The sequence below is a fragment of the Cetorhinus maximus genome, chromosome 16 (genome assembly GCF_964194155.1).
Source record: "Cetorhinus maximus chromosome 16, sCetMax3.hap1.1, whole genome shotgun sequence".
Classification (NCBI taxonomy): Eukaryota; Metazoa; Chordata; class Chondrichthyes; order Lamniformes; family Cetorhinidae; genus Cetorhinus; species Cetorhinus maximus.
In genome coordinates this window covers 27,099,394-27,122,979 of record NC_135894.1, presented here as the reverse complement: position 1 = coordinate 27,122,979, position 23,586 = coordinate 27,099,394, and the positions used below count along the sequence as shown (strand labels likewise).

At 43.9% G+C, this 23,586-nt stretch overlaps 1 protein-coding gene across 1 annotated transcript in view; it reads right to left on the bottom strand.

Annotated features, from left to right (window-relative positions):
• Positions 1 to 7,329: 7,329 nt before the first annotated feature.
• Positions 7,330 to 23,586, bottom strand: part of LOC144691450 (coagulation factor VII-like) — a 66,678-nt gene continuing 50,421 nt past the window's right edge. The window contains exons 6-8 of the mRNA XM_078559549.1: positions 20,827 to 20,948; positions 11,415 to 11,535; positions 7,330 to 8,654 (exon numbers count right to left, since the gene is read on the bottom strand). Of these exons, the coding sequence (XP_078415675.1) occupies positions 8,035 to 8,654; positions 11,415 to 11,535; positions 20,827 to 20,948 (863 nt within the window). The 3' untranslated portion in view covers positions 7,330 to 8,034. The remainder of the gene's footprint in view (positions 8,655 to 11,414; positions 11,536 to 20,826; positions 20,949 to 23,586) is intronic.

Genomic DNA, 23,586 nt, shown 5'->3' with positions numbered 1-23,586 from the left:
GGTACCCATAGCCACACCTTTTATTTGGAGGAAGTGAGAGGAGTTAAAGGAGAAATTGTTCAGTGTGAGAACAAGTTCAGCCAGACGGAGGAGAGTAGTGGTGGATGGGGATTGTTGGGGCCTCTGTTCAAGGAAGAAGCTAAGGGCCCTCAGACCATCCTGGTGGGGGATGGAGGTGTAGAGGGATTGGACATCCATGGTGAGGAGGAAGCGGTTGGGGCCAGGGAACTGGAAATTGTTGATGTGACGTAAGGTGTCAGAGGAATCACGGATGTAGGTGGGAAGGGACTGGACAAGGGGAGAGAGAAGGGAGTCAAGATAACGAGAAATGAGTTCCGTGGGGCAGGAACAGGCTGACACGATCGGTCTGCCAGGACAGTTCTGTTTGTGGATTTTGGGTAGGAGGTAGAAGCGGGCCGTCCGAGGTTGGGCGACTATCAAGTTGGAAGCTGTGGGAGGAAGATCTCCAGAGGAGATGAGGTCAGTGACAGTCCTGGAAACAATGGCTTGATGTTCTGTGGTGGGGTCATGGTCCAGGGAGAGGTAGGAGGAAACGTCTGCGAGTTGACGCTCAGCCTCCGCGAGGTAGAGGTCAATGCGCCAGACAACAACAGTACCACCCTTGTCAGCGGGTTTGATGACAATGTTGGGGTTGGACCTGAGAGAACGGAGTGCAGTGAGTTCAGAGAGAGACAGATTAGAATGGGTGAGAGGAGCAGAGAAATTGAGACGGCTAATGTCACGCCGACAGTTCTCAATGAAAAGATCAAGAGAAGGTAAGAATCCAGAGGGAGGGGTCCAAGTGGAGGGAGAATATTGGAGGTGGGTAAAAGGATCCGTTGAACGGGGAGAGGACTCCTGCCCAAAGAAGTGAGCACGGAGACGAAGACGGCGGAAGAAGAGTTCAGCATCATGCCGAGCCCGAAATTCATTGAGATGAGGGCGTAAGGGTATGAAACTAAGTCCTTTGCTGAGCACTGAACGTTCAGCATCAGAGAGGGGAAGGTCAGGGGGTATAGTGAATACGGCTTTTTGTTTTTATCTATGGGTTAGACAAGCCTGGTCTAGTACTTCCACAAAACGTACTCAGTAACTGAATCATTTCCCTTGAGTCTCGGTCCAAAATGCATTATCACAATTTCCTTTTGATTAAGGAACATAGAAACATAGAAAGTAGGAGCAGGAGTAGGCCATTCGGCCCTTCGAGCCTACTCCGTCATTTATTATGATCATGGCTGATCATCCAACTCAATAGCCTGCTCCCACTTTCTCCCCATATCCTTTGATCCCTTTCGCCCCCAAGAGCTATATCTAACTCCTTCTTGAAAACATACAATGTTTTGGTCTCAACTACTTTCTGTGGTAGCGAATTCCACAGGCTCACCACTCTCTGGGTGAAGAAATTTCTCCTCATCTCAGTCCTAAATGGTCTACCCCATATCCTCAGACTGTGACCCCTGGTTCTGGACTCCCCCACCATCGGGACCATCCTTCCTGCATCTACCCTGTCTAGTCCTGTTAGAATTTTATAGGTTTCCATGAGATCCCCCCTCATGCTTCTGAACTCCAGCGAATATAATTCTAACCGACTCAATCTCTCCTCATATGTCAGTCCCGCCATCCCAGGAATCAGTCTGGCAAACCTTCGCTGCACTCCCTCTATAGCAAGAACATCCTTCCTTAGATAAGAAAAGTAACCAAAAGTTTGTGGTGGGTTTCAATTCTAAACCTTAATCCCATGACATAATAAGAGAACATCTCGCAGGCCCATGTAGCAACTAATGCTTCTTTCTCAATGATTGCATACCTCTTCTCTGTGCTCATGAGAGATCTTGAGGGGTAACAAACTGGACTGCCTTGTTCATCTTTTTGAATGGCATTACACCAAGCCTATAGATGATGTATATGCTGCTACGGTTTTTGGCAGCTCTGGATCGTGGTGTACTAGAATTTATGGTGAAATTAGGAGATTTTTGATCTGGTCAAAAGTATTTTGCTGGTCCCTGTTCCAGCACCAGTGTGGTCCTGAAGGACTCAGCACACAAAGGATGCCATAGGATCAGCAGAAGTTAAAGTTTCCCTGCTGCATCTCCATGATGTGACCCTGTCACATTGCGCAAGCGACCTGCCATCAGCCAGACAGGAGCCAGACGTTCACAGATGTGAGGATCTAAGGAGTGTCCCCATTGCATGTCATCGTGATCCTCCTGGGATGTAGGGACTATGGGCATCCGCTGTGTCTCCATGACAGGAGCCTTATCACAGAGGGTATTCATGCTGCCATCAGCCAGACCGGAGTCAAACGTTCACAGATGCAATGTGAGGATCTAAGTGCATGTTATATCTCTAGAAACCATCCTTTCATGTGCTTCTGTGTCTGTGCATTTGGGGAGTGGGCGTGTGTTGTGTTTATATTTCAGGTGTTGTGCAAATAAATTTTTATCTGTCCTTTTGATTTAAACTTACAAGAAAGCCTGTTCGTGTTTGTTCTTTTAAGTCATATCCAGAAGCGTTAAGACATTCTTTCTCAAAAATGTATCCTGTTGCGGTCAGCCAAGAGATGAATAAGTGAGAAAATAACCCCACATTTCTTCCCATCTGTAACAAACTGAAATACTATCATTAGGGCAATGATATCTTGAGCCTTTTCCCCTTGTCAGTTCAATTCACATTATTCAGCTGCTAAATATACTTCAAGCTGGTGTGGGAGGAGACCAAGGAATCCTCAGAGGATATCACACACCCTGAGGAATCACCATCACATGACTGATGCTCCCCCTTCCACTAGCTCAGATGCACACACCTCAGTGGAGACTTCAAGGCAGCTAGTTACCTTGTCGCATGGTAAATCACACATCACGTGTGCTGGAGACAGGGTCAGCAGGGGACCGTTCCTATCGGAGGGTGCAGGACACTCCTAGCTCTGTTCAGCTGGATGTAGATGCTGAGCCTCGAAGGTCATCCCCAAAATGGGAACTTGTGGAGCAGCAATGAGGAATGTGTGAACTTCTGTTAGCTTTTGCAGAGAGGCAGTACATGATTGGAGAGAGATTGGAGGAATCTGTCTCACCATGAGTGCCATGATGTCTCAGGTCTTTGTGCTGCTATCTACTGAAGTGCAGCAAAGAGTTTTCTAGCTCTTGGCTAGCAGGGAGGTTCAGGTGGGGGCATGAGAGGGAAAATGGAGAAAGGACACATTTTCCCTCTCCTCTCCTCTCTCCCTCAAACCCCTCACCCCTCAGGGCCCCACATGCTGCCTCCTGCCCTGATGACCGAGTCTGCCCCTGCACAGGTGGTGGTGGGACAGTGTTTTGTGGGTCCCTCATAGTTTCAAAAACCCAGAGGATGTCCACCTTGAGCATCCTAACATTCAGAGCTGGGGAAGGAGCAGCCTGTCTCCATCTCGACTGAAACCACAGGGGTAGCACCACATAGGAGTAGTAGAAAAAGGAAGATATAGGGTTTGTAATTTCACAAATGGATTCAGTGAGTGTATATCACAATGCCAATGTCATTATGCATGTAGAATTGTTAATGAATCACACAATTTATTTGAAATCTGTCCTGTCAACTCCATGGTTACCTCCCAAAATCCAAATGGAATGTTATGACCAGAGTGTAGGATGTGCAAAGGCTGTGAAGATGATGGAAGGATTTATGTCTTTCTTTATTCCTTCATGGGATGGCAAGGCCAGCATTTGTTGCCCATTCCTAATTGCACTTGAGAAGGTGAGCTGCCTTCCTGAACTGTGGGAATGATTAGCGCTGTGAGGTGGGAGGGAGGCAAAGGGATTAGCATTTCATTACCATATGGCTTCCTGTACTCAGGTTATCTGAAACATGCATGTATGAGCCCATCATGGGGGCTCCTCTGGTAGCCTGCTGAGTGGTTGCAGGCACCCTGGCCACGTCCTCCTCCTTGTCTTTCCCAGAGAACCATGTTGTGTACAGCAGACCACAGCCATTCTTGGCACCCTTACTGATGCATGCTGAAGAACGCACCCAGATCTATTCAGACACCATTTTCAGCAACCCACTGACTTGTTCAATGATCACCTGAGTGGTCATTTGGCTCTTTTGTACCTGTCCTCTGAATCTGTGATCGGACTTGTCAAAGGTGCCATCAGCCAGCTCATCAGAGGGGCTATAAAAAGTGCTTTACAGAAGTGTACGTTTCATTTTTGAAAAGGTGAGTTTATGTTATCGCTACCTAATTAATCAGGATCAAGTGGAACCTGAATGGTGGCATGTTGAGTTTAAACAAGTTCAAGACAGAATACAACTTGCAGGTTCTACAGCAGTCCAGATTGGGCAGGGTGGCTGACATGCACAAGCAGCTCTTTTTTTCTTCTTAATCCACTCCCCTTCATGGTGCCTTAAGTCTTCTCGACTTCTCTTACTCCTCAGGAATGTGTGACCCAGAGTCTCCCTTCAGAGTCCCTGTCCACTACTTACTGCACTGAGTCCTCCCAAAGTCTTTTAGTTTATATATTTTATAAGACATGGGCCAAGATGGATTGTTGACAAGGCCTTCTTGTTTATAAAGTTTAACTTTATTTTGAACACCCTATCAAACATGTTCTTGGTCTAAACCACTGGGTTCAAAATCCTGCCTTTAATTCCATTCATCTGCCATTAACTTCTTGAGTCTTTGCACATAACATCTGTCGTTCATCAATCACTCATACCTCGTCCTTTCCTTATCGCATCTCAAGTTGTTTTCCCTGACTAGTTTCATCCTTCAAAGTGTTATGACGTGGCAGACGATGTGTGCCAGGCAGATCAAATCCACAAGGGAAACTTGTTCACGCGGTCACAACTGTTTTGCAATTTGTATTTTATTTCGAGATGCGGGCCCTGAATTCAGAAATAATATGACCACCACGACTTCAGAGGTGTTTAGAAAACTAAATTAAACATTTATTAACAAAAGAAAAGATTTCAAGCACATACATAGGTCTATAAATTACTACTATAATAGCTCCTAAAACCCCTAATTAATCTGACTCCCAGTTACACCTCCATTAAGGCAATAGTGAAAACAAATAGATTTAAACAGACCCAGACAAAGAAACACAATACCCTGGACAGGAGAATTCAAAATGAGTTTTCTCAGCTTTGGTTCCTGTAGATAGCAACTTGATGCACAGAGGCTGGAGGCTTTTCACACTTGTGTTAGATCTTAGAATTCCTTTTCCCCTGACACATAACCTCATCTCCTTAAAACATGTTTCTCCCTTTATGATACAAATTCCATTGTTCCGATATGTCTTTGGAACTTTACCCTTCTTATGATATAAATTTTTTCATAAAACTAATTTTATCTTTGTGAAAAATAAACACTCTTCAGCTTAGCTTAATTTGGCTACCAACTCTTTGAAATTTAAACTAACCTAATTTATGTAAAAGTGCAAATTTTCCTTACACCTCATATTCTAAAACTTCAGCCATGTTTAGATATTTAGCATTTCAAACCTAGCTTCCTTTTGATGACTCAAAGCCTCCAGGCAAGCTGTCTCTAATTCAATTAAATTCCACACACACACACAAACATATACACAGAGAAGCTATCCAAACCCCACTATTAACCCACTTTTACAATAAATCCAAATAATATTATAAAAATTATTACATTTTCTTGACAAAAGAAACATTCCATCTCTAGCTTTCAAAGCTAACTTGCAGAAATTCTGTGAATTCCTCTCACCATTTATTCATGGCTAAAGGTGTTCATAAGGCCATTGTACATGCTGGCGATCCAGTCTACCTTTCTTATTCCTCATCAAACTATTGAACAATAATAAAAATAGCTGGAAAAACTCGGCAGGTCTGACAGCATCTGTGGAGAGGAAGACAGTTAACGTTTCGAGCATCAGAACTCTTCAGACTCTTGAGACAGACTCTTCTGATGAAGAGTCATATGGACTCGAAACGTTAACTCTGTCTTCCTCTCCGCAGATGCTGTCAGATCTGCTGAGTTTTTCCAGCTATTTTTGTTTTTGTTTCAAGATTTCCAGCATCCGCAGTATTTTGCTTTTATATTATAATAACATTGCTCACCAAAATAATTTCTATTCTACTTCTACACATTAATGAACTTACATTCCAGTAGGGTCCTAATTAAGCAAGGTTGAATGAAAAAGCTAAAGCAATTTTGTAATATGGGTGTTTGTTTTAAGTACTTACCAGTTGCTCTCCCATGATTGCTGAGGCCTTGTCTGACCATGGGCCCCTTTTCGGAGTTAGGTACAACTGTCATCCCTAAGAATAATCACTCCATTGATTTTTATATGCTAAAGACACTTTATAAAATTGTTGCTGCTTATTCTAAAGGGAATTTAGTAGACAAATGTAAAATAATTAGTCTGGAACCAGGGAGCCAAAAGTAAATATGTTACATGAGACAATGGGATAAGGTGTCGATCTGGAGGTAGACCTAAGACTGTCAATGAAACCATCAGGCCTGCTTAACCAGGATTTAAATATGTCATAAAGGACTTTGAGTTGTAGTATCAGAGGGAAAGGGTACAAGATGGATGTGTTGGTGTTATTTTATACAGTGCTGGTCAGAGGTTGTTGGAAGCACTGTGCAGACAGAGCCGTGGTGAAGCTATTCTTACTTCTGAGATTGACAGGGGGATGCAACCAAGTTCCTCATTTGGAGGACAGGTTCAGTAAGTTATTGGAAGACTTCAAAACAGAGATCCACTTTCCAAGTTGAGGGACCGTGGATAATTGGGATTGGAGGAGATGTAGGGAAGGTGACTAAATGACTAGGTGGAATTGAGGAAAATGGTGTGAAACTCAAATGGTGGATTTGGATGTCATGAGAGGGTAGGTAGAAAGGATTGAGGTATATGGTAAAAGAGGTTGGGTAGGTGTGGTTCAGGGTGAGAAAGTAGGTAGGTGTGGATTAGGGCTGTGTTAAGAAGGTGGGTAGCTGGAATTGAGGTATATGGGGAGATGGTGGATAGATGCAATTGAGGGCTACGATGGTGATGGTGAGGGATATGCTAAGAAGGTAGATAGATGGGATTGAGGAATATTATGAGAAAGTGGATATGTGGAATTCAATGCACAAGAAGATGAGGCCATGGGATTGAATATGTTTCGAAGGCAGGTAGGAGTGAGGAATATTGGAAGAAGTTGGGTAGGTGGGATTGAGGAAAGCAATGTGTTGAGGATTTAGGTCAATGGGATTGAGAAATGCATTCATGGTGGGGTTGAAGGCTTGGGTCAATGGGATTGAGGAATGTGTTGAGTATTTGTGTTGATGGGATTGAAGAATATATTGAGATTTTAGGTTGGTGGGATTTTTCTTTTCCTTATTGAGGTGTGGGCTACACTGGCAAGGCCATCATTTGTTGGCCACCCCTAATTGCTCTTGGCTTGCTTGCTAGGCCACTTCAGAGCCAACCACATTGCTGCAGGTCTGGAGGCTCATTTGGTCAGGATGGCATATTTCCTTCTCTAAAGGGCATTAGTGAACCAGATGGGTTTTATGACAATCAATGATAGCTGCACGGTCACCATTACTGAGGCTAGCTTTCATTTCCAGAGTTATTAATTGAATTTCAATTCCACCAACTGCCGTGGTGTGATTGGAACCCATGTTGCCAGTGCATTAGCCTGGCCTTCTGGATCACAGGTATACTGACATTACCACTAAGCCACTAAGCTACCATCTCCTCTTTGAGGGACGTGTTCAGGATTTGGGCTGATGTGATTGTGGAATGCGTTGAGGGTTTGGATCGATGGGGTTTTGAACACGAATAGGTTATCATTGGGTTTCAATCTTCTCCCTACAAAGTTTGTATTTTTAATCTGTGCTGTTATTAAAACCTGGGAAGAATATTCTAGAAAATTTGTATGATTTACCAGGTTTGTTGAATTCAGATTTAGATTCAGATTCATAAGATTACGATTATTTGTGATTTCAATTCTCATATAGAAATATTGCAATCTATATTTCACACTTGACGATCTTTAATTTGTCTCAAAAATACAGAGGTTTAGATGGTTTATGAATATAATTTATACATGAGAAATATTTGCCATTAGTTTCATAGATTCAGTTTGGTTTTCTGAAATACCTGGGCTGATTGTTGGGCTGTCCTGATTCATATGCTGCCTTATCCATTCCAAGTACTTGTAAACTTTAGTATAAATTCCATATTTTCCCTCCCGGGCACACCCTTCACCCCAGCTTATAATTCCTGTTAAAAACCAATTGCCCTTGTACTGTGTGACATGAGGTCCTCCGCTATCTCCTTTACAGGAGTCTTTCAGGGCATTCTTGTAACCTGCACAGAACATGTTTTCAGTAATGTTATTATCAGTAGTCAGACGGCACACAGATGTCCGAACCAATGGCACTTGGAGTTTCTGTAGCGTGTAGGCGACTGCCCCAGACTCCAAGCGCCTCCCCCAGCCACTCACTATGGAGTATCGGATTTGCCTCAGCTCGAGCAAAGCAAAAAATTGCTCAGGTAAACAGATAGGGACTATATAATCATCCAGAACAACAGGAACATCGAGTTTTAGCAGCGCAATGTCATTGTCAACAGTTTTCTTATTGTAGTTCTCATGTAAGATCAGCCTCGACACATTCCTTACTTGCTCAGTAAATTCTTCTTTCTTTAGCTGGTGTTCACCTTCAGACAGAAAGTTAATTATTCAACACTGTTTAAATCAACGTGGTTACAATTTAGAGGCAAAACTGGAAATTAACAGTTTCTGCTCTTAAACGCATCCCCCTAACCAATCACAGCCCAAAACATGCTGGCAACCCATTCGACCAATCATATACGTGAAACATGCCACTCCCGGTCAATCAATTTTCCAAACCACCTACTTGGGAAAAGGAGTATGAAATCAATATGTTCAATATAACAGTGCTTAAAACAGCAGAGTGGCCAATCCAACATGATCTAAACTAACAGACAATCCTGAACCAATCTAATCCTGAATACACAATCCCGAACCAATCAAATCCTGAATTCACAAACCCAAACCAATCTAATCCTGAATTCACAAACCCAAACCAATCTAATCCCGAATACACAATCCCAAACCAATCTAATCCTGATACACAATCCCAAACCAATCTAATCCTGAATACACAATCCCGAACCAATCAAATCCTGAATTCACAAACCCAAACCAATCTAATCCCGAATACACAATCCCAAACCAATCTAATCCTGATACACAATCCCAAACCAATCAAATCCTGAATACACAATTCCGAACCAATCTAATCCTAAATACACAATCCCAAACCAATCAAATCCTGAATACACAATCCCGAACCAATCAAATCCTGAATTCACAAACCCAAACCAATCTAATCCTGAATACACAATCCCGAACCAATCAAATCCTGAATACACAAACCCAAACCAATCTAATCCTGAATACACAATCCCAAACCAATCAAATCCTGAATTCACAAACCCAAACCAATCTAATCCCGAATACATAATCCCAAACCAATCTAATCCTGAATACAAAATCCTGAACCAATCAAATCCTGAATCCACAATCACAAACCAATCTAATCCTGAATACACAATCCTGAACCAATCAAATCCTGAATCCATAATCCAGAACCAATCAAATCCTGAAAGCACAATCCCAAACCAATCTAATCCTGAATACAAAATCCTGAACCAATCAAATCCTGAATCCACAATCCCGAACCAATCAAATCCTGAATCCACAATCCCGAACCAATCAAATCCTGAATCCACAATCCCGAACCAATCAAATCTTGAATACACAATCCCAAACCAATCTAATCCTGAATATAAAACCTCAAAGCCATTTAATCCCGAATACACAATCCTGAACTAATCAAATCCCAACTACACAATCCTAAATGAATATACTCACAAATACACAATCCCAAACAAATCCCAAATGCACAATCCCGAACCAATCTAATCCTGAATACACAATCCGGAGCCAATCTAATCCTGAATTCACAAACCCAAACCAATCTAATCCTGAATACACAATCCTGAACCAATCTAATCCCGAATATACAATCCCGAACCAATCAAATCCTGAATTCACAAACCCAAACCAATCTAATCCCGAATACACAATCTCAAACCAATCAAATCCTGAATACACAATCCCAAACCAATCAAATCCTGAATTCACAAACCCAAACTAATCTAATCCTGAATACACAATCCCAAACCAATCTAATCCTGAATTCACAAACCCAAACCAATCTAATCTTGAATACACAATCTCGAACCAATCAAATCCTGAATTCACAAACCCAAACCAATCTAATCCCGAATACACAATCCTGAACCAATCTAATCCCGAAGACACAATCCCAGACCAATCAAATCCTGAATACACAATCCTGAACCAATCAAATCCTGAATCCACAATCCCGAACCAATCAAATCCAGAATGCACAATCCCAAACCAATCTAATCCTGAATACACAATCCCAAACCAATCAAATCCTGAATCCACAATCCCGAACCAATCAAATCCAGAATGCACAATCCCAAACCAATCTAATCCTGAATACACAATCCCAAACCAATCTAATCCTGAATACAAAACCTCAAAGCCATTTAATCCTGAATACACAATCCTGAACCAATCAAATCCCAACCACACAATCCTAAATGAATATACTCACGAATACACAATTCCAAACAAATCCCAAATGCACAATCCCAAACAAATCTAATCATGAATACACAATCCTGAACAAATCTAATCCTGAATACACAATCCCAAACCAATCTAATCTCAAATTCACCACCCCAAACTAATCAAATCCCAACACACAATCCCAAGCCAATTTAATCCTGAATACACAATCCCAAACCAATCTAATCTCAAATTCACCACCCCAAACTAATCAAATCCCAAACACACATTCCCAAACCAATCTATTCCCAAATATATAATACCAAACAAATTTAATCCCCATGACACAATCCAGTTCTCCTTTTCCTTTCCCAGTTCCCCTTCCCCTTTCCCCTCCCAATTCCACTTTCCCTTTCTCATTCCCAGTTCTCCTTTCCCAGTTCCCCTTCCCCAGTTCCTCTTCATCGTGCCCTGCTCTGCCCTCAGGATCTCCTATCCCTTTCCCAGTTCCTCTTCCCAGTTCAGCTCCACCTTTCCCTCTTGCTCTTTCTCAGCTGCCATTCACTTTTCTCAGTCTCTCTTTGCCTTACCCAGTTCCCCATCATTTTTCCCAGTCACCCTTCACCTTTCCTTGTTCCTCTTTTCCTTTCCTAATTCCCCTTTGACTTTCCCAGTTTCCTTTTGCTTTGCCCAGGGCCCCAAGAATTCTGAACCCAGCGTCTGCGTTTATAATCAGGATGAGCTTCAGCAGATGTTGAAGTGATTCTGTTGGCTGCGGTTGAACAACATACCGGCTACGATTTGGATATCTTCCTTGCTTTTGCCATATAAACAGTGAGCAGCGGTGACAACCCATTGAGGACTGAGTAACACAGCACCACATTCCATGGCCCCTTTGTACAGCAGCAGCATCTATGTATAAAGATATAGACTGGAGTCAAAAGAAGGTGTTTGGGAAGACCCGATGGGTTTGGATGTGAAAAGCTCAGAGTAATGCAAATGGGGGAACAAAACAAGTGACAGTGAGGATTAGATGCCCATCCTCCCACCAAGGAGGAGATGGGAATTTGCTTCAACTGATCGACATTGATTAATCACTAATAACACCCAGGACCTGAGAAACTGCTCAATGGGAAGATGGATATATGCGGAAATTCACAGGGATTAAATTAACAGATCAAACGGCTTCTGCTGAAACTTTACAACTCCATGTTATATCACATTTTTCCAGACACAGACAGGCCATTCGATCCAACAATTCTGTTTGTGTTTTTTAGCATATCACCCAGCTCACTCTCCATACACTTTCATACCCCGCCCAGTCTAATCCCACTCTCCAGCTCACTCTCCAGACCCTTTCATACCCCGCCCAGTCTAATCCCACTCTCCAGCTCACTCCCCATACAATTTAATACCCCACCCAGTCTAATCCCACTCTCCAGCTCACTCCCCATACAATTTAATACCCCACCCAGTCTAATCCCACTCTCCAGCTCACTCCCCATACAATTTAATACCCCACCCAGTCTAATCCCACTCTCCAGCTCACTCCCCATACAATTTAATACCCCACCCAGTTTAATCCCACTCTCCAGCTCACCCCCCATACAATTTAATACACCACCCAGTCTAATCCCACTCTCCATCTCACTCCCCATACAATTTAATACCCCACCCAGTCTAATCCCACTCTCCAGCTCACCCCCCATACAATTTAATACACCACCCAACCAATCATACTCTACAGCTCACCCAAAATGCCTTTGTTATCCCACCCAGTATAATCCCACTCTCCCGCTCACTCTCCACGCCCTTTAATATTCCACCCAGTCTAATCCCACTCTCCCGCTCACTCCGTCTATCCAGAATTTCTATTAATTCCCCCATTAATTTACTATCCTCTCCTTTCACTGGTTCCACCTCACATTTAATTGTCTTTTTACTGACATATATGTAGAAAGCCTTGCTGTTTTTTTTTAATAACCTTTGAGAATCTCTTCTCATTTTCCCTGTACAATTCCTTACCCTTCTCTTAACCATTGTTCAAATTCTCTGTTATGTCCATCATCCCTCTAGGCCCCATGCAGTGTCAGGTGGTTCCGAACTCCTTGGCTGGAATTTTCCCATCCCACCCACGGGCAGGAATGGAGAATCCAGCGGCAGGAAAAAAGTTGCAAGTCCGCCCTCATAAAACAAGTTGCAATTCTCCCGAGTGTCCGTTCATGAGTCAGTTATCCCGTTGGCTAGTGGCGCAAACACCATTTGCGTTCGTTAGCATACCATGAATGCTCATTAAAACAGCTGATCGCCGGAATATTGCCCCGCCTTCCAATCTTCTGTCACCATCAGCGGGAAATTACGCCAGCTTCAAAGCTCTTTGGAAAAGGGTGGCGAGCATGAGTCGGACCTCAGTTCGCTGGTAAATTCGAGGTGAGTGGAACATGCCTGCCATAGCGCTGCGCCGGTCTTGTTGTGATGAACACCACTCTGCTGGGGCTGTAGAGTTGGACTGCTCATGCTCTTTGCTTTCATTGTCCTGAGGAACACCAATGTGCTGTGGTACTCATACAAGCCTCCACTTCCAGAGACTGGCACTTCAACCGGGGGTGGGCTGGGAGGAGAGGGTGGGGTTGATTAACGCGATGGGGGCAGCAGGGAGGGAAAGCTGTGGAATGGGTGTGAGGGGGAAAGGCGAACATGATGGGGGCCTTTCTGGGATCACCCTCTAACCTCTTGTTGCTGCAGGAGTGAGCAGGAGCCTGCTTAGAAAGAAAGGAGGAAGGCCTCCTTGCGACGAAAGCCAATGGCTTCATTAGCACTGTTAAAGAGCTACTCACAACTCAGTGGCTTCACATCACAGTGGCTGCATCTCAAGAGTAACACATAGGAATGTAGAATTTGAGAATGTAGGCAATAGTGAAGGAGGCACAGCTGTATCATGTATGGCATTCCATCAATGAAGGCCTGTCACGTGTTCACCAGAATTGACACTCCTAATGGGACAAAGGCCATTCACTCATTGACCATGAGCAACTGATTGGTCATTAACATGCCACATCAGAGATTGGAGCACAGAGCTAGGTTCGGTCACTCATCTCACTGAAATATTAGCATCCCTCACAGGGCCCAAGATGTTACATATCTCCATTGGCACCTTGGTCACCTTGATGTGTGTGCTAGTGTCTCAGGGACAAGGCGGCATCAGCCACCATGCAAGTAGGGCAAGAAAATCTATGGACCCTTACAGTCTCCAAACGTTTCATCTTCTGAGCTTCATTTTCTTGCCACGTGAATCATTAATGTTTCAAAGTTTCCTTTCAGAGAGAAGACAAAAGCAGATATGGACCCGGGGCTCAATGCTGCCTTTGTCAGGATCCTAATGTAATGGAGGAGGTGAAGGAGGGAGAGGCGACTCCGCACGCAGCTCCAGCAGGAGGGACATGGTCAAGAGGAGCCAGACCATGAACAGGAGGGTCAGGAGGAGAGACCCAGACAATGGGGGAGACTCAGCAGACTTGAGGTTTATCATCCAAGAACCTCCTATTTACAAATGAGTGAGAGGCAATGCTGGACACATCTGCACTTTTCCCGAGTTCTGGTATATCACATATGCCACATTCTTTGTGAAGACCTGAGCCACGTGGAGTTGGAGGGTATCCCCTGCCAGTGGCTTTTAAGGTGACCGCAGCACTCAGTTTCCTGGCCTCTGGTTCTTTCCAAGGGTCAATAGGGAACCTGTGTGGCATCTTTCAGTCCGCAACACATCGTTGCATAAGGAGGTCACGGATGCCCTTTATAGGAAGGCCCATCATTATGTCAGGTTTGCTCTGGATGAAGGTAGCCAGGCTGCGAGATTCACTGGCTTGGCCGCCATCTCAGGCTTCCCAAGAGTGCAGGGTGCAGTAGACTGTACCCATGTGGCTATACGGGCTCCATGGCAACAGGCCCTAATGTTTATAAACCACAGGGGCTATCATTCCATCGATGTACAACTGGTGTGATCACCAGAAGCACATATTGCACGTTTGTGCACGGTACCCTGGGAGTTGCCATGACTCCTACATCCTGAGTCGCTCCCAGGTGCCTGAGATTTTTGAGGGGCCATTACATCTGCAGGGATGGCTGCTTGGGGATAAGGGGCACCCACTGAAATGCTGGCTGATGACAATGGAGCATTTCCCTCAGAGTCTCCAAGGAGAGGTACAAGGTTGCTCACAGCTCCACACACTCCCTTATAGAGCAGACCATAGGGCGCTGAAGTTGCGCTTCAGGTGCTGGGACCACTCAGGTGGCTCCCTACAATACACTCCCAACAGGGTTTTCCACATCATCACAGTGTGTTGCGCCCTTCACAATCTGGCAATGCAAAGAGGTGAACCCCTGCCAGAGGATGAACTGGAGGAAGATGAGAGCTCATCGGAGGATGAAGATCTTGAGGTCCAAGAACTTCAGGAGGATGCTGAGGGTCAGTATGAGCGCGACGATGCCATGAAGGAAGGAAGACGTGGAAGACGTGCCCGTGATAAGTTAATCACTGACAGGTTCCAGGAAGAGTAAAGTCAAGTGAGGGAATATGGCCGCATCTCTCCAATGTCCTCACTGCCATTTTCTTTTAGCTCAGGAGCTGTCTACCCACTTACAGTGAGAACTAGTCCCATGTTCACAAATGCCTCATGAATCACCAGGCTATGATCTTTGCTTTGGTCCGTAGGGTCCTGTGAGTGAGCTCATTCTGTAAATTGAGAGTCCGCTGAGGAACAAGAGCGATGAGAGAGAAGAATTGAAGCCTTCGCCGCCATCTAGTGATACAAACACTGCTGCGACTGAGATGTGGACATGCCCAGGGATCTCCTCCTCCCGTGTTTGTCTTTTCTTCTGCTGCTACCACTGAGACTCTCTCCTCCACCCCCACCCCCTTTCCGATCCTCCTTTTTCCAATAATTAATCATTTTTTTACAAATATATTTTTCTTTTCCCTCCTATTTTTAAATTTATTTCGATCTATTGTTTCATCTCCACCTTTTAGCCCATTTCGATCCCTTCCCCCCACCCCCACTAGGGCCATCTGCCACTTGCTCATCCTGCTTTCCACCCTTAATGTCCCCATTAGCACATCCTTTAGATAATATCACCACCGTCAACACCCCTTTGTCCTTTCCTCTATGACATCTTTGGCAATCTCTTCTCGGCCTCCACCTATCACTGGCCCCCGATTAAGCTCGACCTGTCCCACCACCCCCCCCCCTCTACCAGCTTATATTTCATCTCATTTCTATATGTCTTAGTTCTGATGAAGGGTCATACGGACTCGAAACGTCAACTGTATCCCTCTCTGCAGATGCTGTCAGACCTGCTGAGTTTTTCCAGGTATTTTTGTTTTTAATCAGCCAAGAGCACTTTCCTGACAGTTGCTGTGAATAGGAGCTGCTTCTGCTTCTGACCTTCAGGGAGCTTCATGGTTTTTCAGGTGGGCTTTGCAAAGAAAATGGGAACCACAAAGCTGCCTGGAGGTCAGAAGCAGCAGCGCAGCAACTGTTAGTGAAGCTGACCTGAAAGAACGGCTTTAAAAAAATTGGAAATGTCAGGCTGAATGTTCTGATTTTTTTTTAAGCTGGTCTTTCAGGTCTTCTGCTGGGTCTGGACACCATTCACAACACTGAGCCCAGGCCACCCCTAGCTTCCTGAGCCCTGGTGTTTGGCACTGTCTGCACCTCACTCTCCCACTCTAGTTCCAGTGAAGCCCAATGCAAGCTGGAGGGACAGCACCTCATCTTCCGATTAGGCACTTTATAGCTCCCTGGGTTCAACATTGAGTTCAACAACTTCAGACCATGAGCTCTGTTTGCTGTTTTGAATTTTTCCCTGTAAGTGACAGTCTGTATCCAGTTCTCCTACTTTTGCTTTCAGACACCATTGACATTTATTCTGCTATTAACACATTCTGCCATTTTTCGTTCAGACAAAACTGATCTTTATTCTGCTATTAACACCGAAGCTGGACCAATGCTTTGTATCTTTAACATTATCATTACCATTCCCTTTATCTTTGGCTCGAAGACATCTTTGTCATTTAATCTCCCCTGACCTCAAAGCTATCACTGGCCTTCTCTCTTGCTTTACCTACCCCCTCCCTCCTTTTTCAACAGCGTATAACCTATCACCTTCCTACCTCTCTTCAGTTCCGAAGAAGAGTCATATTGAACTCGAGATGTTAATTCTGTTCCTCTCTCCACAAATGTTGCCAGACCTGCTGAGCTTTTCCAGCGCTTTAAATTTTATTTCAGACCTCCAACATCTGTAGTATTTTGCTTTTACTAATGTGTTTTGTATACATTGGCACTGAGTAAGAAGCAAAGATACCAAAGTCACTCTGTAGAATATATCAGTTGTGGTCGGCTTGTAGCACCATAACCAGAACTTGAGCACCCAATTCTCAGAAGAGCATTGTCCCCATGAATAAAGAGCACATAGATTCAGTGGGATATGTTTGGGATTGGATGGTATTCTTAGAAAGAAAGATTTCAAATATTAGGTGTATTGAAATGGTTTGAGAACGTTAAGGTGGGTCTAACAGAGAGTTTTCCAAATCCTGAAAGTTATTGAAAAGAAACATGCGGACGGATTCCTGTTCCCATTGGTTGGTGCATCAGTAACAAGAGGGCACAGGCTGAGGCAGATCTCCATTAGAATGAAAGGGGAAGTTAATAATGGATTGCATTTTGCATCCATTCACTAAGTGAAAGCATTTGCTGCTGATCTTGAAGAAAACTGTTGGCAAAGGTCCAGTAATCACTGTGGCATAGATTTCACCTTGCCCAACACTAATTTAAATCTGGTGCCATGTCAAGAAGGTTTCAAGATGTCCAGCAGCAGTGATGTCACCAAGCAGAGTAAGTAGCCAGTCACATTGATAAATTCTCACAGACAGCAACAGCAAATGAGGGAAGCAAAGCACACTAGTTATACTTCAATTCCACCATTGCTGTCGGTCTCAGTTGTAATGATAGTGAACATAGACTGATTTGTTATTATAACCTGGGCCATTGTGCTCATAGAACTTTTTAAAAATTCATTCATGGGATGTGGACGTCACTGGCTGGGCCAGCATTTATTGCCCATCCCTAATTGCCCTTGAGAAGGTGGTGGTGAGCTGCCTTCTTGAACCACTGCAGCCCATGTGGTGTACGTACACCCACAGTGCTGTTAGGAAGGGAGTTCCAGGGTTTTGACTCAGTGACAGCGAAGGAATGGCAGATCAGTTCCAAGTCAGGATGGTGAGTGACATGGAGGGGAGCTTCCAGGTGGTGGTGTTCCCAAGGGGAGAATTTTTTCTATGGCAGGCGGGCTGGGCGGGAGCAGATGGGGGTGGGCGTGGAACTGATCGCCGCCCGCGATCGGCTGTGCACTGTCATTTTACGTGGGTGGGCTAGTTAAGGCCTGCCCATCATAACGCGCAGACAGTAGTGCTCAGTGCTACCTGTGCAGGCGGGGGGAGGATGGAGCTGCCTCAGGGAGATGGAGTGGATTAGAAAACTTTTTAGTAAATAAAATAAAAATGTATTTAAACATGACCCCTCATGTGAGCTGGGACATGTTTGTGAAGTTAGGAAAATTTATTTATTTTATAAAAGTTTCAGGGAACCTCATCCCGCCCATGGATGAGGTTTCGTGAAAAACGCGAAGGCCACTCGGGCTCTTCACCTGCCGCCAACCTTAAGGCTGGACGGGCACCATTCTTAACAAGTTTAATTACTTTTTTAAATGGTTTTAACAGGCCGTTGACAGTTCAGTGGGCGTGCAGACGCCTCCGGCGCACGCCCGCTGAATGAAATATCGAGATGACACACAATGACGTTAGGACGCACGCCCGACATCATCACGCGTCATTTTATGTGTCGATGTGTTGGGCCTGCCCCTACACGCCGAAGTGTAAGATTCAGCCCCATCTATCTCCTGCCCTTGTCCTTCTAGATGGTAGTGGTCATGGGGTTGGAAGGTGCTGTCTAAGGAGCGTTGGTGAGTTACATATGAACTTACGAATTAGGAGCAGGAGTAGGCCACTCGGCCCCTCGAGCCTGCTCCACCATCCCAGTAGATCATGGCTGATCTGATTGTAACCTCAACTCCACATTCCCACCTACCCCCGATAACCTTTCACCTCCTTGCTTATCAAGAATCTATCTAGCTCTGCCTTAAAAATATTCAAAGACTCTGCTTCCACCATCTTTTGAGGAAGAAAGTTCCAAAGACTTACAATCTTCTGGGAGAAAAAATTTCTCCTAATCTCCGTCTTAAATGGATGACCCCTTATTTTTAAACTGTGGCCCCTAGTTCTAAATTCTCCCACAAGGGGAAACATCCTCTCCACATCCAACCTATCAAGACCTCTCAGGACCTTATATGCTTCAATTAAATCGCCTCTTACTCTTCTACACTCCACCGGATACAAGCCTAGCCCGTCCAACCTTTCCCCATAAGACAACCCTCCCATTCCACGCATTAGTCTAGTAAACCTTCTCTGAACTGCTTCCAACATGTTTACACCCTTAGTTCCTGCAGTGCACTTTGTAGATGGTACACATTGCTGCCACAGTGCGTCGGTGATAGAGGGAGTGAATGTTTGTGGATGTGATGTCAATCAAGCGGGCTGCTTTGTCTTGGACGGTGTCCAGCTTCTTGAGTGTTGTGGGAGCTGCACTCATCCAGGCAAGTGGCGAGTATTCCATCACACTCCTGACTTATGCCTTTTATATGGTGGACAGGCTTTGGGGAGTCAGGAGGTGGGTTACTTGCCACAGGATTCCTAACCTTTGACCTGCTTTTGTAGCCATAGTATTTATATGGCTAGCCCAGTTCAGTTTCTGGTCAATGATAACCCCCAGGATGTTGATAGTGGGGGATTCAGCAATGGTAATGCCATTGAATGTCAAACTGAGATGGTTAGACTCTCTCGTGTTGGCGATGGTCATTGTCTGGCATCTGTGTGGCACAAATGTTACTTGTCACTTGTCAGCCCAAGCCTTGATATTGCCCAGGCATTTGGACATGAACTACTTCAGTATCTGAGGAGTTGCGAATGATGCTGAACATTGTGCAATCATCAGCGAATATCCCCACTTCTGACCTTATGATGGAAGGAAGGTCATTGATGAAGCAGTTGAAGATGGTTGGGCTGAGGACACTGCCCTGAGGAACTCTTGCAATGATGAACTGGAACTGAGATGACTGACTTCCAACAACCACAACCATTTTCCTATGTGCTAGGTATGACTCCAACCAGCAGAGAGTTTTCCCCCTGATTCCCATTGACTCCAGTTTTGCTAGGGATCCTTGATGCCACACTCGGTCAAATGCAGCCTTGATGGCAAGGGCAGTCACTGTTACCTCACCTCTGGAGTTCAGCTCTTTTGTCCTTGGTTGAACCAAGGCCAGGAGCTGAGTGGCCCTGGCGGAACCCAAACTGAGCGTCAGTAAGTAGGTTATTGCTAAGCAAGTGCTGCTTAATAGCACTGTTGATGATCCCATCCATCACTTTGCTGATGATTGAGAGTGGACTCCTGGGGTAGTAATTGGCCAGGTTGGTTTGTCCTGCTTTTTGTGAACATACCTGGGCAATTTTCCATAGAGCCGGGTAGATGCCAGTGTTGTAGCTGCACTGGAACAGCTTGGCTAGGGGCGCGGCAAGTTCTGGAGCACAAGTCTTCAGTACAATTGCTGGAATATTGCCAGGGCTCATAGCCTTTGCACTATCCTGTGCCTTCAGCCACTCCTTGACATCACGTGGAGTGAATCGAATTGGCTGAAGACTGACATTTGTGATGCTGGGGCCTCCAGAGGAGGCTGAGATGGATCATCCACTCAGCACTTCTGGCTGAAGATTGTTGGGAATGCTTCAGCTTTATCTTTTGAGGATATGGAACTCATGAATATAAGGCCCAATTGAAACCAAAATGATCAAGACAGTTAATCAAGGCATTGAGGTAATTGGATAAATATTTAAAATATTAACAGATTGGGGCAAAAAGCAGGGAAACAGGATTATAATAACTAGGTCAGGTAGCAATAGTACAATGGGTTGAATGAGTTGATATTTCTTTATTGAGTGCTAGTTGCTAATTACTAATCATGATTGGTGTTGGATATGTAGTGTCAGGAAGAGCACAGTACTATCACAATACATTGGCAGCATTAATTCTTCTTTACCTGCCATGGAAATTCTCCTTTCAAAGCATCAGATCCACCAACGATTCTCCCCTTTCCCTCAATGTCATCAGACTTGCTCACTGTTTTCATCAAAACTGGCACTTTTCCACATGGATAGCGCACTTTTAAAATAAAAGTAATCATTTAGTCTTCCATCAAAATAGCTTTTTATCAATGAAATTCAATAAACTTAAGATTATTGTATAAAGGCCCAATATCCTGAAACTGTGAAGCCTGGGTGAAATTCAGAGTTCCACATCAACACAATCGAGAGCAATATTTTCACAGAGTATCACAGGAAGAAGGGATGAACAGAACCCAAAATTGACTGCAGCTTTATCAGATATGGAAAGAGGTGATGATTTTCATATAGCAGTGTAACAATGGCTGTGGTGATGGGAGATTTGATAACAGACGTTCCTGTTATCAGTGAATTATAGGATTCCTGCTGCCAGTGAATTATAGGATTCCTGCTGCCAGTGAATTATCAGATTCCTGATATTAGTGAGTGAAAGGATTCCTGATCTCAGTGAATTATAGGATTCCTGATCTCAGTGAATTATAGGATTCATGCTGTCAGATAATTAAAGGGTTCCTGATATCAGTGAATTATAGGATTCCAGCTGCCAGTGAATTATAGGATTCCTGCTGCCAGTGAATTATATGATTCCTGCTGTCAGTGAATTAAAGGACTCCTGCTGCCAGTGCATTATAGGATTCCAGCTGTCAATGAATTATGGGACTCCTACTGTCAGTGAATTATAGCATTCCTGCTGCCAGTGAATTATAGGATTCCTGCTGTCCGTGAATTAAAGGATTCCTGCCATCAATGAATTACAGAACTTCTGCTATCAGTGAATTATAGGATTCCTGCTGTCCATGAATTACAGGACTTCTGCTGCTAGTGAATTATAGGATTGCTGCTGTCAGTGAATTATAGGATTCCTGCTATCAGTGAATTATAGGATTCCTGCTGCCAGTGAATTATAGGATTCCTGCTGCTAGTGAATTATAGGATCCCTGCTGCCAGTGAATTATAGGATTCCTGCTGTCCGTGAATTATAGGATTCCTGATATCAGAGAATTATAGGATTCCTGCTATCAGTGAATTACACGACTCCTGCTGCCTGTGAATTATAGGGTTCCTGCTGTCAGTGAGTTATAGGATTCCTGATTTCAGTGAGTTATAGGATTCTTGATTTCAGTGAATTCTAAGTTTCCATATATCAGTCAGTTTTAGGATTCATGATTTCATTGAATTATAGGTTTCCTGATTTCAGTGAGTTATAGGATTCCTGCTGCCAATGAGTTATAGGATTCCTGCTGCCAGTGAATTATAGGATTCCTGCTGTCAGTGAATTATACCATTCCTGCTGTCAGTGGATTAAAGGAATCCTCCTTGCAGTGATTTATAGGATTCCCATGTGCAATGAATTATGGAATTTGTGATATCAGTGAGTTATAGGATTCCTGATCACAGTGAATTATATGATTCATGCTGTCAGTGAGTTATACAATTCTTGCTATCAGTGAATTATAGGATTCCTGATATCAGCGAGTTATAGGATTCCTGATCACAGTGAATTATATGATTCATACTGTCAGTGAGTTATAGGAATCCTGATCTCAATGAGTTATGGCATTCCTGCTGTCAGTCAATAAAGGGCTTCCTGATCTCAGTGAGTTATAGGATTCCTAATCTCAATTAATTATAAGATTCATGCTGTCAGTGAGTTATAGGATCCCTGCTGTCAGTCAATTATAGGATTGCTGATATTTGCTAGCTATAGGATTCCTGATCTCAGTGGATTATAGGATCTTTGATTTCAGTGAGTTATAAGATTCCTGATATTAGTGAGTTATAGGATTCTTGATCTCTGTGAGTTGTAGGATTCCAGATATCAGTGAATTATAGGATTCATGCTGTCAGTTAATTATATGGTTCCTGTTAGCAGTGAATTATAGGATTCCTAATATATCAGTGAATTATAGGATTCCTGCTGTCAGTGAATTATAGGACTCCTGCTGTCAGTTAATAATAGGACTCCTGCTGCCAGTGAATTATAGGGCTCCTGCTGCCAGTGAATTATAGGATTCCTGCTGCCAGTGAATTATAGGATTCCTGCTGTCAGTTAATTATACGGTTCCTGTTAGCAGTGAATTATAGGATTCCTAATATATCAGTGAATTATAGGACTCCTGCTGCCAGTGAATTATAGGACTCCTGCTGCCAGTGAATTATGGGATCCCTGATGTCAGTGAGTTACAGGATTCCTTATTTCAGTGAATTCAGGGTTCCTGATATCAGTCAGTTTTAGGATTCCTGATCTCAGTGAATTACAGAATTCCTGCTGTCAGTGAATTATAGGTTTCCTGATCTCAGTGAGTTATAGGATTCCTGATCTCAATGAATTATAGGATTCCTGATCTCAGTGAATTATAGGATTCATGCTGTCATTTAATTATAGGGTCCTGATAACAGTGAGTTACAGGATTCCTGCTGCCAGTGAATTATTGGATTCCTGCTGTCAGTGAATTATACCATTCCTGCTGTCAATGATTTATAGGGCTCCGGCTGCCAGTGAATTATAGGACTCCTGCTGTCAGTGAATTATACCATTCCTGCTGTCAGTGAATTATAGGACTTCTGCCGTCAGTGAATTATCGCATTCCTGCTGTCAGTGGAGTATAGGACTCCTGCTGCCAGTGAATTATAGGATTCCTGATTTCAGTGAGTTATAGGATTTGTGATATTAGTGG